At 33.5% G+C, this 14,782-nt stretch overlaps 1 protein-coding gene across 9 annotated transcripts in view; it reads right to left on the bottom strand.

Annotated features, from left to right (window-relative positions):
• The window catches only part of IQUB (IQ motif and ubiquitin domain containing), a 42,475-nt gene that overhangs the window by 21,886 nt on the left and 5,807 nt on the right, over positions 1-14,782 (bottom strand). For all 9 annotated transcript variants that reach the window (XM_039328276.1, XM_039328275.1, XM_039328284.1 and 6 more), the window contains 6 exons: positions 13,898-14,032; positions 12,944-13,111; positions 12,689-12,864; positions 12,116-12,271; positions 9,541-9,751; positions 4,321-4,496 (listed from right to left, as the gene is read on the bottom strand). In XM_039328276.1, coding sequence (XP_039184210.1) covers positions 4,321-4,496; positions 9,541-9,751; positions 12,116-12,271; positions 12,689-12,864; positions 12,944-13,111; positions 13,898-14,032 — 1,022 coding nt within the window. The remainder of the gene's footprint in view (positions 1-4,320; positions 4,497-9,540; positions 9,752-12,115; positions 12,272-12,688; positions 12,865-12,943; positions 13,112-13,897; positions 14,033-14,782) is intronic.

The raw sequence follows: 14,782 nt of genomic DNA, 5'->3' as shown, positions 1-14,782 counted from the left end.
AACTGGAGATAGAAGAACCACAATAAAACTGTGGAAAAAAATTCCCTCCTGATTTAATTTTTTTTTTTTTAAAGAAAAGCAACCATGGCAATACTCCTATCTTTTAAAAGCTCCTTTTCAGTATGACTAAATCCTCAGCCTAGGGTTGCTCCTTAATTCCTATGTAAATGCAAGAGATGGAATGAACATGGGTGGGTGGATATTAGGAGATTTCTAGTCCTGGCTTATGGCAATATTCTCTCTAACCTGTCTTGTCCTGTTTAATAAGCATCAGCCAGGGCATATTAGTACCATGGAGCTCTCTTCTAACTATCTTCTCAACTCTTGGGCCCTTCTTGCTCTAAAGTATGTACTTGGGGAAAGCAAGGAACAAAGCTGACTGTGCTGTGTTCTTTTTTCTTTTCTTTTTTAACTTTAACAATTCTATTTCCACAGCTCTATACATCTCTAGGAAGCTTGAATGCACAGAAACTGTTTGCTACTGGAAATAGAAATCTGTACACTATTAAGAAACTCCTATTTTTCAAATTATATAAGCATTAAAAAAATAAAAATAGAATTTCATAAATAAAATTTGACAGATTCTTAGTGGGTTTAGCTCTATAATTAAATGAAGTGCAGATAATTGGAACTGATGAACTGAAGCCAAAACCAATTTTGAAAATTGATGCAATAGATTTTTGCCTAAGTAAATAAAATTCTACATCCTTCAGTTAAAGCTAGCAAACACTTGACAGAATCAGAAACAAAAGATTGTTGCTCCAGCATAATTAAAGTTCTATTAATTTGTTTTCTTGTGCATGCATGATAACACAAATCTTTTATATGTATTATGAAACACTGTAAACCAGTATTATGACACCCAGAGTAGCTGAAGAGATTTAAAATCACTGATCACACATTAATTTTCTCTGTATGCACAGAGCATTTTAGAGAATGTTTCCCAATCTGGTTTGCTCCACCATAGGATCAGTGTCTATCTTGTATTCCCAAATATCACAGGACTCCAGAAATTCTCCTGCATCAAAAAACATGCTATAAAGTCAGTTTTGTAGGATTAATATTGTAGCTGGGGGATGGGTAGTTTTCCAAGGGTGAGAATTCTTGCCTTGTCCTAGAACCTCTGGTCCCCTCCAAGCCTACTAAAATCAAGGGTAGGTGGTGGCTTGATATCCCTATATCTGGGATTAGTAAAGTGAAGTTGAGGCAGTTATATTTTGAAGAATTGTAGCAGGCTTTATTGAACCAGGTTGAAAAATAATGGTTTGCATATTAAGAAATCCATGATGGACTTATATAAGTGCAATCTGATATGTTCCAGAATCTCCCAACCTCAACTCTGTAAGTCATACAATCAAGCATTCTGAAATGTTTCCTAATCCAACTTTTCAATATGCAGAATAGGTTGAAATCTGAAGAAATTTTTTGAACATCTTAAAATGTCAAAATTGCTCTACTTATGCAGTAACTACCCATATTGCATAAAAGATCTTACTGATTGCTCTTTCACAACAGCTTTTGGGCAGAGAGCCCATTTTTAGGATGCAGGTGTGAACTTGATATGCATTTGTCTGACTCCAAGCAAAGTGTTGGCAGTACATACAGGTAATACAATACATGCAAGATATATCATCTTTATTATTATTAATTAAGAATTAAAACTTAGGTTATATAATGAACAAGAATATATTTGCTGTTCCTGTCTCAGATAACCAAGACACATACACATGAGAAGCATGCTGGAAATAATATATCTTGAACTTAAAGTATATACACTTTTTGAACAATATTATAATTTCATCTTATGAACTTACATCTAAAAACATTATGTAAAAATTGTGAAACAAAAGAAAAACTTGTAGAAAGTTCAAATGAACAATATTCCATTTCTCCTAAAATATTCAGGAAGCATCTTCAAACAGCAAAAAGAGTTTAAACATGTATTCATTTTATGAATATCTTTACATATGACACTTGGTGTCATAAATCAATCACAAAATGAAAAATAAAAAGGACTTTAGTAATTTATAGCAAAATAAGAAACATCAACCTAGGCAGTTAACATCTTGAACCAAAGAGGGAAAGAAAGTTGAACTACTTCAGAAGATTCTCAAAATATATTTTGTGATTAAACCACTGTCTTATGTGTAGAATCAGTAAAACCAGAATGAACTACCAAGTCACAAGAAAGTTCTTATTATCTTGTGCAACCTTTGTAACAATTTAGAACAAGATCAGCTTTCTCTGGTAGCTTTTTTTTAATATCCAGTTTTGTGTCAACTGCATATGTCATGAGCATGCCTTTCACTTTTTGTTTCAAGCATTTATAACTTTTTAAAATAATATTAGACTGGACCCAGAAGGGAACTCTGTGGCACACTACTCAACACATTACTCTCTCTCCTGCTTCAAAAGAATCTCTCTATGGTAATTCCACTGAACCTTTTTCTCTTCTTGCCCACATTTTAGTAGACACACCCTCTTATTCTCCTCAAACATACCATTTCTTAGTTTCTGCTGTCATTCAAAACAATTCTGAGAGTCAACTGTCAGCAAATTATAATTAGATAGCTGTCTCTTGCAGTGGGATGTGAAAGGGAGATTTTTGTTTATTAAACTAAAGTAGGATTTTTGCTTATTAAACTGGAGTTAACTACTAACTGCTTCTTCCATCTAATTTTCTCTTTCAGCAGGGAACTGGATTTAGAGCATAAAGGTTTCTATACATTTTCTCTGGATAAAAACAGTCTCTAGCAGGAGAGAATTCTTATGAGGGAAACTGAAGAATAGAAATGAAGCAATTTTAAAATTAGGGAAAACAATATTTATGGATATTGTATATTATTGTATGCTGTGTATTTGGAAGCATCAAAGCTTCTAAGTTTATTTCAAGTATAGTGTTGGTTGCTAGTGACATCTACAGGTGGATAAGCAATTTAAGACATTTACCCTAATTAAAATAATAATTTCTTATTCTTATGTCTTTTTCTTATCTATTGCTTTATTCTTAGAATTATTTGCTATTATTCCAAAGTAATGGTGCATTTATTTACTATCTTTACATTCCTACTTTTAATTTCAGTCTGAAGTTTCTTCTAATGAAGAATTCATCTTAATGTTAGAACTCTAAGTTCATAAGATTATCATTATAAGAGAACTCTACTACACAAATGAAATACTTGGGTATTTAGTTCAAATCATATATGTGAGTAGAGTCAATTGTCTTTGAAACAGAAATCACACACAAATAGAATACAATGCAAAACAACAATTTAAATTTACAATGTACTTTGTTTTGGCTTAAAGTATACCTGATAATTAGAACAATAGAATCATGGGGCTAGAGCTGGAGCTCACTACTGGCTCATATTTAAGTGTTAGCCCACCAGGACACCTAGATCCTTCTCACAGTTACTACCGTTGAGCCAGTTACTACCATTGAACCTGTGTATTTGGTTTTTCCTGCCTAAATGCAGGACCCTTACTCTTCTGACCACTGAACCACATCTTGTTGAACAAGGCCCAGTGCTCATGTTTGTCAAGATCCTTGCTAGAGATTTGAAAAGGAATAGGTCACTGGAAGCTTAAAAATGAGATAAGAAAAGGATTGCCATTGAGTATCTGACATGTTACAACTTCAAACTATCCAGCAGCAATATGATTTACAAAGGAAGTAAAATCAAAAACAAATTCTTCTTGAGATGCAACTCTACCAATTTCTTCACTTGAAGAGAAAACAGGATGATGGGTATACTTAATTTACTTGATGTTGTAGTCTTCCCCTAAATACTTCTCCCTCCCCAATAGAAAATTTATTCTACATGTGAAATAATGAGTTTTCCTGAAAAGCCTTACACAAAATGTTAAATATATTTTCTTGCAGAAGAGCCAAAGGGGTCTGGTGTTATAACAGTGACAAAAATAAGATATTGTAGAATATAAATTCTGATAATGTGAATGAAATTACTATAATAAATTTACCCTACATGCCTAAAATGCAGTATTAATTAAAGGTTATAGAGGGCATGGTTAGCATCATTTTCAATAAGAAGATGTAATTAAGTAAATTAAGATGTAAGTGGTGGCTTCTCTGTACATAAGTGAAAAGAAATTTTCACAAATTTATGAGTATACATAAAGACTTTTAATAACCATATCTAATGAGCCAATTTTACTGCCAGACATGCATAAAGCTCACAAATCATATCACCAACTGGTAAGTTAATTACTGTGCTTTACTTCAGTATGTTGTTAGTTTGCAAATGTTAATTTCGGTTTTTAAACTCTTGGTTACACGAAGACAGAAATTATCTCACTGACCTTTTCCAAAAAGAACAGGATTGCTTTTTCATGGTTCTCTTCTGCTGCATTTATTTTGTGTCTCCCAATGCAAGCAATCAGCTGGGTCTCTTTTTCTAGAAGTCCACAGAGAGCTGCTTTCCGTTCAGCTCCAGTGAAAGTGCTGTTGATACCCTCAAGTTCCTCTTTTCTCCATACTGCATCAACAAAAAAAACCTATATTGATTTTTTTCAGTTCTCATTTTTTGATTAGCCTTCACCAAGCATTAATACAAATTGAATATTTTAAATTAGTCAAGTCTTAATAAACAGAAGCCATGTGAGTTGCTATTTGGTTATTCTAAATTATCATTTACTAGTTAAGTGTTCTTGATATACACCAGTAGAAGCCATCTTTGGGTTATTCAAATCAATTTCATAATATGAAAAAGTTCTTCTGTAATATATACAGTCTCTCATGTCATTAGAAACATGTACGAATGCAGCTAAAAAGAAAGTAGACATATAGTTTCTAACTGTGGATAAGTAAATTCTATCTCAATAGCCAGATTATGTTTCATGTAGGACTAATCCATTTGTCTTCAGGCCAGTGGTATTGATGATACTCCTATATGAGAGTATTTGATGAGGAGTGCAGGGGTTAGACTAGGACACATTTTTTTGGGTATTTGCTTCTTCATTATGAAATAATAAGTCATTTACATGCTGAAGGACAAAAGCATAGGGATTTCTGTAACTTTCCGGTCAATTTTAAGAGCTTTATACATTAGCAATGTGAATTTAAACATGATTATTAAAGTGTTGTATAATTTTTCTATATTATTGGGGGGAGAGGAGTAACAAAATAGAATTTTATTTTTTATTACCTATTATTTTCTATCAGCCTTTTAGGATACATTAAATTGTCAAAAAGTTGAGTATTCCTCTTCCTCAATTTACTTCCCCAAAGTGCACCAAAGACCAAAAATATAAATATATTAGAATCCAATAATAATAAGTTTGCACTTCTAATTACAGCTCTTTTTAAATGTTAAAAAGTAGAAAGTTAGCTCTTCGTACGTATCATAAGCTTTGTGATTCTTATTTATAGCAATTCTCTTCCTTGCTACAACCATACAAATACTTCTATAGTAGCTATGTTCCTAAACAGTTTCTAAACTGTTGTAAACTTCATATATCAGAATTATTAGGTTACATTTCTTTAACTGTTGATGGCCAAATTATATATTATGTTATATATATTTTATATATATATAATTCTGTAACATAATTTTCTGTCTTGAATTTGTTTCTTACTTGCAAGGTGAGAAGGACCTGGACTGCTCTGCCAGATTCAGAAAAATATCTCAGGCTATATATTTGTATGTCTCTCTCATTAATGGTAGTTCTTAGAGATTATTTGGAATAAGAGAAAGCAAAATTTCCTGTTCTATTGTCTGATCCCAACCATACTCCCAATCCTTTTGTGGTACTTTTTATTTTTAAAGCAAACATGAAGACTTCCAATAATGACTTATATAGCCAATAACTGTATGGTCCCATTTTAGTAGCACTACATTTATGTACCAGACTAATCATCTAGATCACAGGTGTCAAACTTGATCGCATCACATGATGTAGCGCAATGTTTTTTGCCTTTGCGGAGCCAGGGTGCACATGGCCTGTGTATGACGTATCTGGCCTACGGGACACCAGTTTGACACCCCTGATCTAGATCTTTTGCCATTCACCAAATTCACCAACTACAACATTTAAAACAAATAAGCTGAAAAAGAAACAGAATCTAGATCTGCCAATCTATCTTATACTGTATGTACACTAAGTGATATTCTGGATAAGCTTATCATCCTCGGATCTTACATACAACCATGATAAACACAATTCAGCACTGATCCTATCCTCCTTATCAGTGGATTCATTTCTAATGCTCTGGACAAAGTGTTATAGCCATTACATATGTGGAAATAAGAGGTGAGCTCTAACTGATTAATCATGCATCTTTTTTGCTTGAAAGAAGTAACAAAAAACAAATCCATGTTATAACCAGCCATTCATCCATTAACAAAACAGCTAAATTATTGACTGTAAAAGATGGGCACTGGCAAACTGATAGTTTGTTTACACTAAGCAATGCTACATCGTAATATATAGTGCTAGATTTTAATAACCAAGCTGGCATTCAGTTGAAGGTATCTATTATGAATTTATTTATTTTTGTTATCAGCATACAATAATGATGAGGTATCAATAAAGTCAGGCAGATTATGTAACAAAGCAATATATAAACTGTGCAAAGGCTATCACAAACCACTCTTTATTTCTCTTCCCAGAACCATGTGGATTACTAAACCCTATTTAATACACAAAGAGCTGAAATCCAGTACTGGAAGTTTTTCAAAGGTATCCAAGCAGAGCTAGACCGTAAAAACTGGATTGAATGCACTGTCCTTTTGCCAGCCCTATAGAATGGGCCAAGTCAAGAAACAAGAAGGAAGATAAGAAAGACAATATAATTAATATTGCCTACAGTAACAGAATCTTGAAGCCTGACAGCTTTTGTCCTTCCTTCACTCTTATACAGCCCTTAAGACACAAGGTTATTATTTTTCTTTAACCAAGTGACAAACAGATCTGTTACTCTTCTTTAAATATCAACAAATTGCTACATGCTTTAAAAGCATCACTAATATAAATTATCAGGGTCTATATGAGAATAGCAGTCATAAAGAAAAATAATCAATCACTGTTTATGAGGAAACAAGTTTTAAAAAACTGACTTCTATTACTTCTGTTACTTACTTCTATTAAGGTAACAAGTGCTTCTTTTAATTTAATTCTTTCTTATTTGAAGAAAAACAATTAAGTCACTAATTGAGGAAGCATCCAGAAAATAATGAATAAAAACAGTAGCAAGCAATCTGAAACAGCACAGTTCAACAACAGCTTATTATGTCAAGACTGATGTACTGGACTCAATAGCTACTATTATGATTCAATAGTTTACACATCCCCACCCCTTGCACTTTGAAGAAACAGTATAGAAATAATATTGACACTTTTGAACTTTGCAATTAGAGAAAACTCTTGAGAATACCATGCACAATTAAGAAAACTGACAAATAGAACATAGAATAAAACAATCCAGAATTCTCACTTGAAAAACATGTGACAAGGTTCAAATTATTATGTTCTAGACACATGATGCAAAGATCCTGGTCCTTAAGAAGATCATAATGCTAGGAAAGAGGGAAGGAAAGAGGAAAAAAGGGCAATCAGCAGCAAGGAGAATGGATCTGATTAGACCAGGAATGGTGCACTTTTGGAAGACTTAAAGTATCAGATAGGGGACAGATTACTATGAAGAGGGTCTATCCATATGGACAATAGCACCCATCACTTAATTTATGGCAAACACAAACATCAAAGCAGTCTAAAATTTACTTATATCCAGTCTGATATCTACAAATAGTGCTAAAAAAGAGTGATAGAAATTCACAATGACACTTTTTTTCAGACTAGAATTTCATAAAACTACTTTAGTACGCTTTTGGATAACACCTAAAAATAGAGCAATTGTTTTCATAACCAGATCAATATTTTTCTAATTTGAAAAAATGAATGGTAGGCAACTGTTAATTAAATTATCACTTCAAGGGAATAGTCTTCTAATTCCAGGGAATGTACAGAGGTGTATGTTTTCCATTTTTCTTGTATTAGTTTTTAAATATACCTCTGAAACACTATCAAAAGGCATGTCAGATGATGAATACATTCAAAGAAAATCAAGTGCACTTTTAACTTCCTAAAAGATGAGTTCTTTAAAAGAGAACAGATAAATTATGCCTCAACATAATATACAAGGAAACAGAACCTCAGTGTAGAAGAATCAACATCACCAAAAATGTTGCAGTCATTTAAGCCAAGGGTAAATTAGTTCAGAAGAAACATATTCCTTAAGGAAACAGAGAAACTATTTTTAAAAAAGGCAGCTTCCCTACCTCTATAGTATATAGTAACCCAACACATCAAGTAGAGGTTTCTGCTAAAGTTAGTTTTATATTATACTGGTTTTATATTGGAAGCACTAAAATATGATTCTCCTTCAATTACAAATGTTTTCATTCAAAACTCTGTCTCTTATAAATTGCCACTCTTCTTTGACTAGAGCATCTCTGAATATAATAGCTGAAAATAGATAGGAGTTTACAGAAACTGGAGTATGTCTTCTAAAGAATGTGGAAATGGATCTGGCCTACACAAATCTGGAAGACCAACAAGTGATAACAAAGATTTAGAGTTTACTGTTTGCCTTTGGCATCAAGATGTGACTGTAGGGATTTGGCAATTCCCAGATCTGCAAACCTAATAATTCTAAGTTTACAGCTAATACCAGTTATCCCTTCTTCTTTGTCTTGATTTAAGTTACTTAATTACCGTATATTCCGGCGTAAAGGGCGACCCGGCGTATAAGACGACCCCCGAGTTCGACGCCGGGTCGCAAGACGATCACGCCAAGTCGCAAGATGATCGATGTCGAGTCGCATATAAGACGACTTTCTAGGCATGCGACTTGGCATCGATTGTCTTATACGCCGGAAATACGTTATTTCCGGCATATAAGACGACTTTCTAGGCATGCGACTCGGCGTCGATCATCTTATACGCCGGAAATAACGTTATTTCCAGCGCATAAGATGATCGACGCCGAGTCACATGCCTAGAAAGTCGTCTTATACGCCGGAAATAACGTTATTTCCGGCGTATAAGACGACTTTTTAGGCATGCGACTTGGCATCGATTGTCTTATACGCCGGAAATAACGTTATTTCCGGCGCATAAGATGATCGACGCCGAGTCGCATGCCTAGAAAGTCGTCTTATACGCCAGAAACTACCTTATTTCCGGCGTATAAGACGACTCGGCGTATAAGACGACCCCCGAGTTCGGAGGCTGTTTCATCGCTCTCAAAAGTCGTCTTATACGCCGGGATATACGGTAATAATATGTCTTTTAAAACAGATACTTCGTGAGCGACATAAAGAAGGGAAGTGCATTCAGTAAGGCTTGGATAATAGCTAAAATACTGAAAAGATGCTGAATTCTGAAACTGCATGAAATATCCCAGTGTAACTGGGGCTTCTCAACAGTGGCTACAGTTTTGCATCTAATCTATGATAAATTGTTGAAAAAAATGAGAGAGTTTGGGTTTACTTATTGGCAGAGAAGAGATTGGATACTTACATTCTAAGGCATGATAAAGTAATTCAAAATCATCCTTTGTTTTAGGATGCATTCTTCGATTATACTCCCTTAGCAATTTTTCTTCCCTCTCTCTCTGTTTTCTTAGTTCTTCTTGCCTTTCCCATTCCAATCTCAATCTTAACTGTTCTTTTAGTTTGTTTACCCATTGAATAGCTAGCCATCGTCGATAATAGGTTTGGATTACGATGATCTACACACAGGGAGAAAAAACAAAGAGCAATTAATGTTTGTGGAAAGTATAAAGTTCTGTAATATTTCTACGAAAACAGTGATTTTGTCAATCACACAGTTCATGCAGTGGTGGGATTCAAATATGTGAACAACCAGTTCTCTGTGTGGATGCCGCTTCTGGAAGTCCATTCTGGGTCTGGACAACAAAAAATTAGCTACCGGTTCTGCCGAAGTGGTGCGAACAGGCTGAATCCCACCTCTGAGTTCATGTCACACTAGCAAATTTTAAGTATTTTTCTCTAGAAAGAGTCTTAACCACCAGCAGAATCTGAATGGCCACCAGGCAAAGTGTTGGGTTGTCATGCAGTGTGCTTCAAGAGTTAAATTCTTTACTTTAGAAAATCTTCAACTCATTTTTGATGCAAACTATGATTCAAAAATATCAAAACTGTTCTCCCATTATCTAGCACTGGAAAAACAGATATTTAATGGTACTTAAAATTTTCTTCATTTTTATGAGAAGGGAATAGTTGTTCATAAAGGTTTGAACAATAATAGGAAATGCAGCATGCCAAAGTTCATAAAAAATCTGTTCAGAAATTTTAAAATTGTCAGTATTTTGGTGTTCATAAGTTTGCTTCTTCTGTAAAATTTTCTTGCCAAATTAGGTAATAGTGCTTCTAATACTGTTCCTTAAAATTTCAGAACGTTCTTGCATTCAACCCAAAAAAAAAAAAACCCACAACCTTACAATGAAGCTATATGCTATGATCGATTAACAGCAGATCCTATCTCCTCCCCATCCTGCTCCCACCTCCCCTTCTTTTAATTGGGCTGCAGTGTTTGGCTTTTTGTATTAACTTCTTCATGTTTTTAGTTTAAATAATTTTTACCTTTTATGACTGTAAGCCACCTAGAATTACCCTGAGGTAAGATGGGAGGCCTATAAATTTTACATAAAATATTTTCTAAATAAGGTAAAAAATAAGTTTTGAGTTTTCAGACTATACTCTTTTACAATCTGCAGAGCTCATTCCGATTTGAGAATAGATGTATTAAACAACTACATTAACAGTAAAACAAAAACAAAAAACAATTGCCCTCCCCTTTTCTGGCATAGCTGCTATAGTTTCACCCAATTATTAACTTCGGACTAGAACCCTGAAGATTTTTCAACCAAAACAAGAAGATATGGATCCAGTCCCAACTTGGGTAAATTAAAGTTTATCCCAAATTGCTTCTGATTTGGGCATCATCCTGAGCCAGAACATGACAGTCACTAGATTAGTGAAATGGTAGGGAAAAAACCACTGCCATTTATTAAAATAAATTCTCAACTCTGTGAAAACTTTGTTACAATCTGATCTTTAGTAAAACCCCTACTATGTTCAGTGACACTTAATTTGTGGAAGAATTGCAGGCTTAAGGAGAGGACACTGGAAATGCTTGTATATTTGAACTATCTTTTTATATATTCCAATGAAATTATATTTTGTGTTCAGTTCCCCATTGCAGGGTGAAAGAAATGTTCATTGTTATATATGTGAATGCCTCTTGTGCTAAAGTACAACATCTGCAACATAAGAGATCCTAAATGGCAGCATCGTAACTAATAAGTACCTCACTAACACAAAGGAAATACAAACAAATATTTCAGAGGCAGGAAATATGAAATAAATTTAAATCTATCATAATGTTGTAGAAAAGATTTTGAACATTTTCTAATCACTTTAATCTTATGGAGTACTGAAAATAAATCCTAAAGTACCAGTAATTCATAAACCAGTTTAAGAATCAGTGAAAGGTTGAGATGTTCTGCTGGGAATATAAACAAAACTATCAATTGCTTTAATTGGGCTTTCCATGTTCTTTGACAAATAAATAAAATTGTCCATAACTTCAGTACTATATACAAATACTTTCAAATGTAGCTCTCTACTTCTCATTTCTCATTAAACAAAAATGTATATTAAAAAGAATTTGAATTTCTTTTGAAATGCAAGATTCAAATTTCACATGTTAAGTTTCACATGCCTGAAACACACTGCAATCACAAAGACACAGATAGACAAAAACACTCAGGAGTATGGTACATCAAACTGAGGGAAGGTAGGAGGCATGCTGTTCCTTTAACCAACGCATATAACTTGCTTAACTAATTAAAGTTAGCTTGCAATAATCCTGGTCTTATTTGGAGCTAAGCTATTTGTAAGAATATTTCAAGTGACAATAAAAATGGAGTCCTTGTAGAATCAGTGATATATGAATGTGATTGATACATTGAGTATATAAACCCAATTTAGATTAAGGGCTTTAATCCCAGGAAAGTATGCAAAACTGCAATCTTTTTTAATGATAATTATTCAGTTGACTGTCTACTTACTGCCTTAAGTCTTCGTGCATGATATTCTTCAGCTGTAACATATGGCTTTGGTTCTATAAGCTTATCAGTGACATTTGACACATAAACACCAATTTTTGTCATTTGTGTAGAAGTTGTATTTATGGTCTGTTGTAATTTCTTTCTTTCTACCACTGTCTAGAATTAAATAAAAGTATTAATTTTAAAAAGGTTAAACATTTTTGTATAAATTAATTAAACTGAATTAAAAATTAATTTATGAATGGATTAAATTAACAAATATATAGAATTATAGAATGGAATTATTTAATTATCCTATTCTAATAGACTGGAACATATTTAACTTCCAGATCAGTTTTTCTAGCACATATCTCAGGGTCTTCATTTTTTATGAACATATCTGGGCTGACTTACTGAACACTTTGTATTCACTGTATAAATTAATTAAATTCATCAAAAGCTAATTTATGAATGCAATAAAATATATAAAATTAAAGAATTAAATTATTAATTTCTAATATACAGAAATAGATTTAATTTCCAAATTAATTTTTCTTGCATATATCTCAAGGTTTTCATTCTTTCTGAACATACCTGTGTTGACCTACAGAATTCTTCATATTCTTTGTCTAGACGTTTTTTGGGATCTGTCTGTGATCCTGCATTATGATATTCTGTGCCTGTTTCCTTATGTCTAAATCCACCCAAGAATGGTTTTTCGAATGTTGGTCTTTTAATTTCTATACATACATCCTGAAAAGTGTCTGGCTCTGTTCAGATAAAACAGCATTATTAAATTATAGCCAACACTGGGCAATTAATCAGACTATACATTTGATTGTTCTTTACCTGTTTGAACTTGAACCGTTATAACATCAGGCATATAGTATTCTTGCAGGAGTTTGTATGCTTTGAGTGGAAAGTTTTCATCGTCTACTGAGTACATATCAAACTGTATTGTCCCATTAGGTTGTACACCAAGATTCCAGAGGGTTTCATAATTTTCAACTATTCTCTCTAAAAAAAAAAAATCAATATTAGGTTTCACAATGAATTAAGAGGTCACTTATCTTTGTTTCTTTGATCATTTGAGGAATGTGACAAATCCCAAGAAAAGAGTAAGGAATGCCATTCTGTGTAAGGCAACGTTCAACCTTCTCAGGTAGATCAGACAGAAATCACAACCAGGTGAGCTAATTCTATTTTATTATAAGGCTACATAGAGAGAATTTTGCAAGTCAGATAGTACAAACCTCCCAACATTTCTTTTACAGTCTGAAACGTTAGGGAGGGCCCATCCTGAGTTTCTTTCCCCATTATGCAGCTGCAGGATGCCCTCTCTTATCTGATTGTTCCCTATGCAGCATCTGTCTACCGCCCCCTCCCATGGTGATTCCAACATACTATTGCAGCAACTTAATTTCTTTAAAAATTACTAAGTTACTTTTCTACCTCTTCCAGAAATACCTGCTGTAAAATAGTCTGGGGATTCTCAAACAATTATGCCTCTGTAAGTAGGAATGGGGAGTGAATGACAACATAATTATACAGTTAAAACAGAGTGTATAACAATTTGGGGAGTTTTCAGTACATTATATTCAGTCACTTTTAGAGTTTGAACAATGTCCAATTGGTGGTTGCATTTTTGTAAACTCACTTAAGGATATTCTTTATGTACACATGGATTTCTGTAGTTATTCAACAAACAAATAATTGCTTCTCTAAACACTGCAACCATATTTGGAGTCCTGTCTATATTTATATACATGAAAAAACACAAAACCTCCTCATATTGATACAAACCTAGCAACCTAATTTGTAAAACATCCAGTGGTATTTTTAATCGCTTTGCAAAGTACTGTTTGATTTGCTCCACATTTTGATTAATGTTAAAAGTCTTCGTGAAAATCTGGATATCGGGATGCAGCATGAATTTAACTGAAAAACAAATACATCAATCATTCTTATGGTTCTTCATTAATTTCATTATTTCTAGTCAATTAGTAAGAATTAAATTTTGCTTGTGCATTTTTTCTTTTTTGGGTCTTCAAAACAATTAAAATCAATCATTTTTGTTAAGGCAAAAATTAAGTAATATTTATTTAATATGCAGTTACATGATGCCCACCTGCAAATCAGCTCTGGATGGTAAGTATAAAACCAAATTAAATAGAAAAATGACAAAAATAGTGAAAATACAAAGTAAACATTTGTGCAAGCCAAACATAGACCAAGCCCCATTAACATCCAGGCCCCAAGGTCTGAGAAAAGAATCAAGACTTCTGAAAGGCCAACAAGATCAGGGCAGTTCTAACTTCCGGGAAAGGCTGTTCAGTATGACCATAACAGAGAATGTATATTTCTTCCTGGGTTTCATAAAATGACACTGTTTCATAGAAGGGGCCTGGAACATGCCTATTTTATTGGATTAAATACGATGAATAGAAACTATCAAACAGATAATCCCTGAAGTATCCTCGAGCAAATTGACTTCTGGATAAATTGCTACTCTATAAATGTCCAGAAAAATAAGCATTTCTTAAGCTGTCATACTATCTCTTGGAGAGACTCCAAAAATTTTGCAGCAACATCAGAACTCCTTAGAGTTGTAATGATTGAAGTTGTAAGTAGCTATAGAAGCAAATAAAATAAATCACTCACCCACCTTCTTTCCCAGCTAAATGGAAT

The sequence above is a fragment of the Crotalus tigris genome, unplaced genomic scaffold (assembly GCF_016545835.1).
Source record: "Crotalus tigris isolate CLP2741 ecotype Arizona unplaced genomic scaffold, ASM1654583v1 scf7180000024375.2447938, whole genome shotgun sequence".
Classification (NCBI taxonomy): domain Eukaryota; kingdom Metazoa; phylum Chordata; class Lepidosauria; order Squamata; family Viperidae; genus Crotalus; species Crotalus tigris.
The sequence above is the reverse complement of the archived record's forward strand: the minus strand, read 5'-3'. Positions and strand labels throughout refer to the sequence as shown.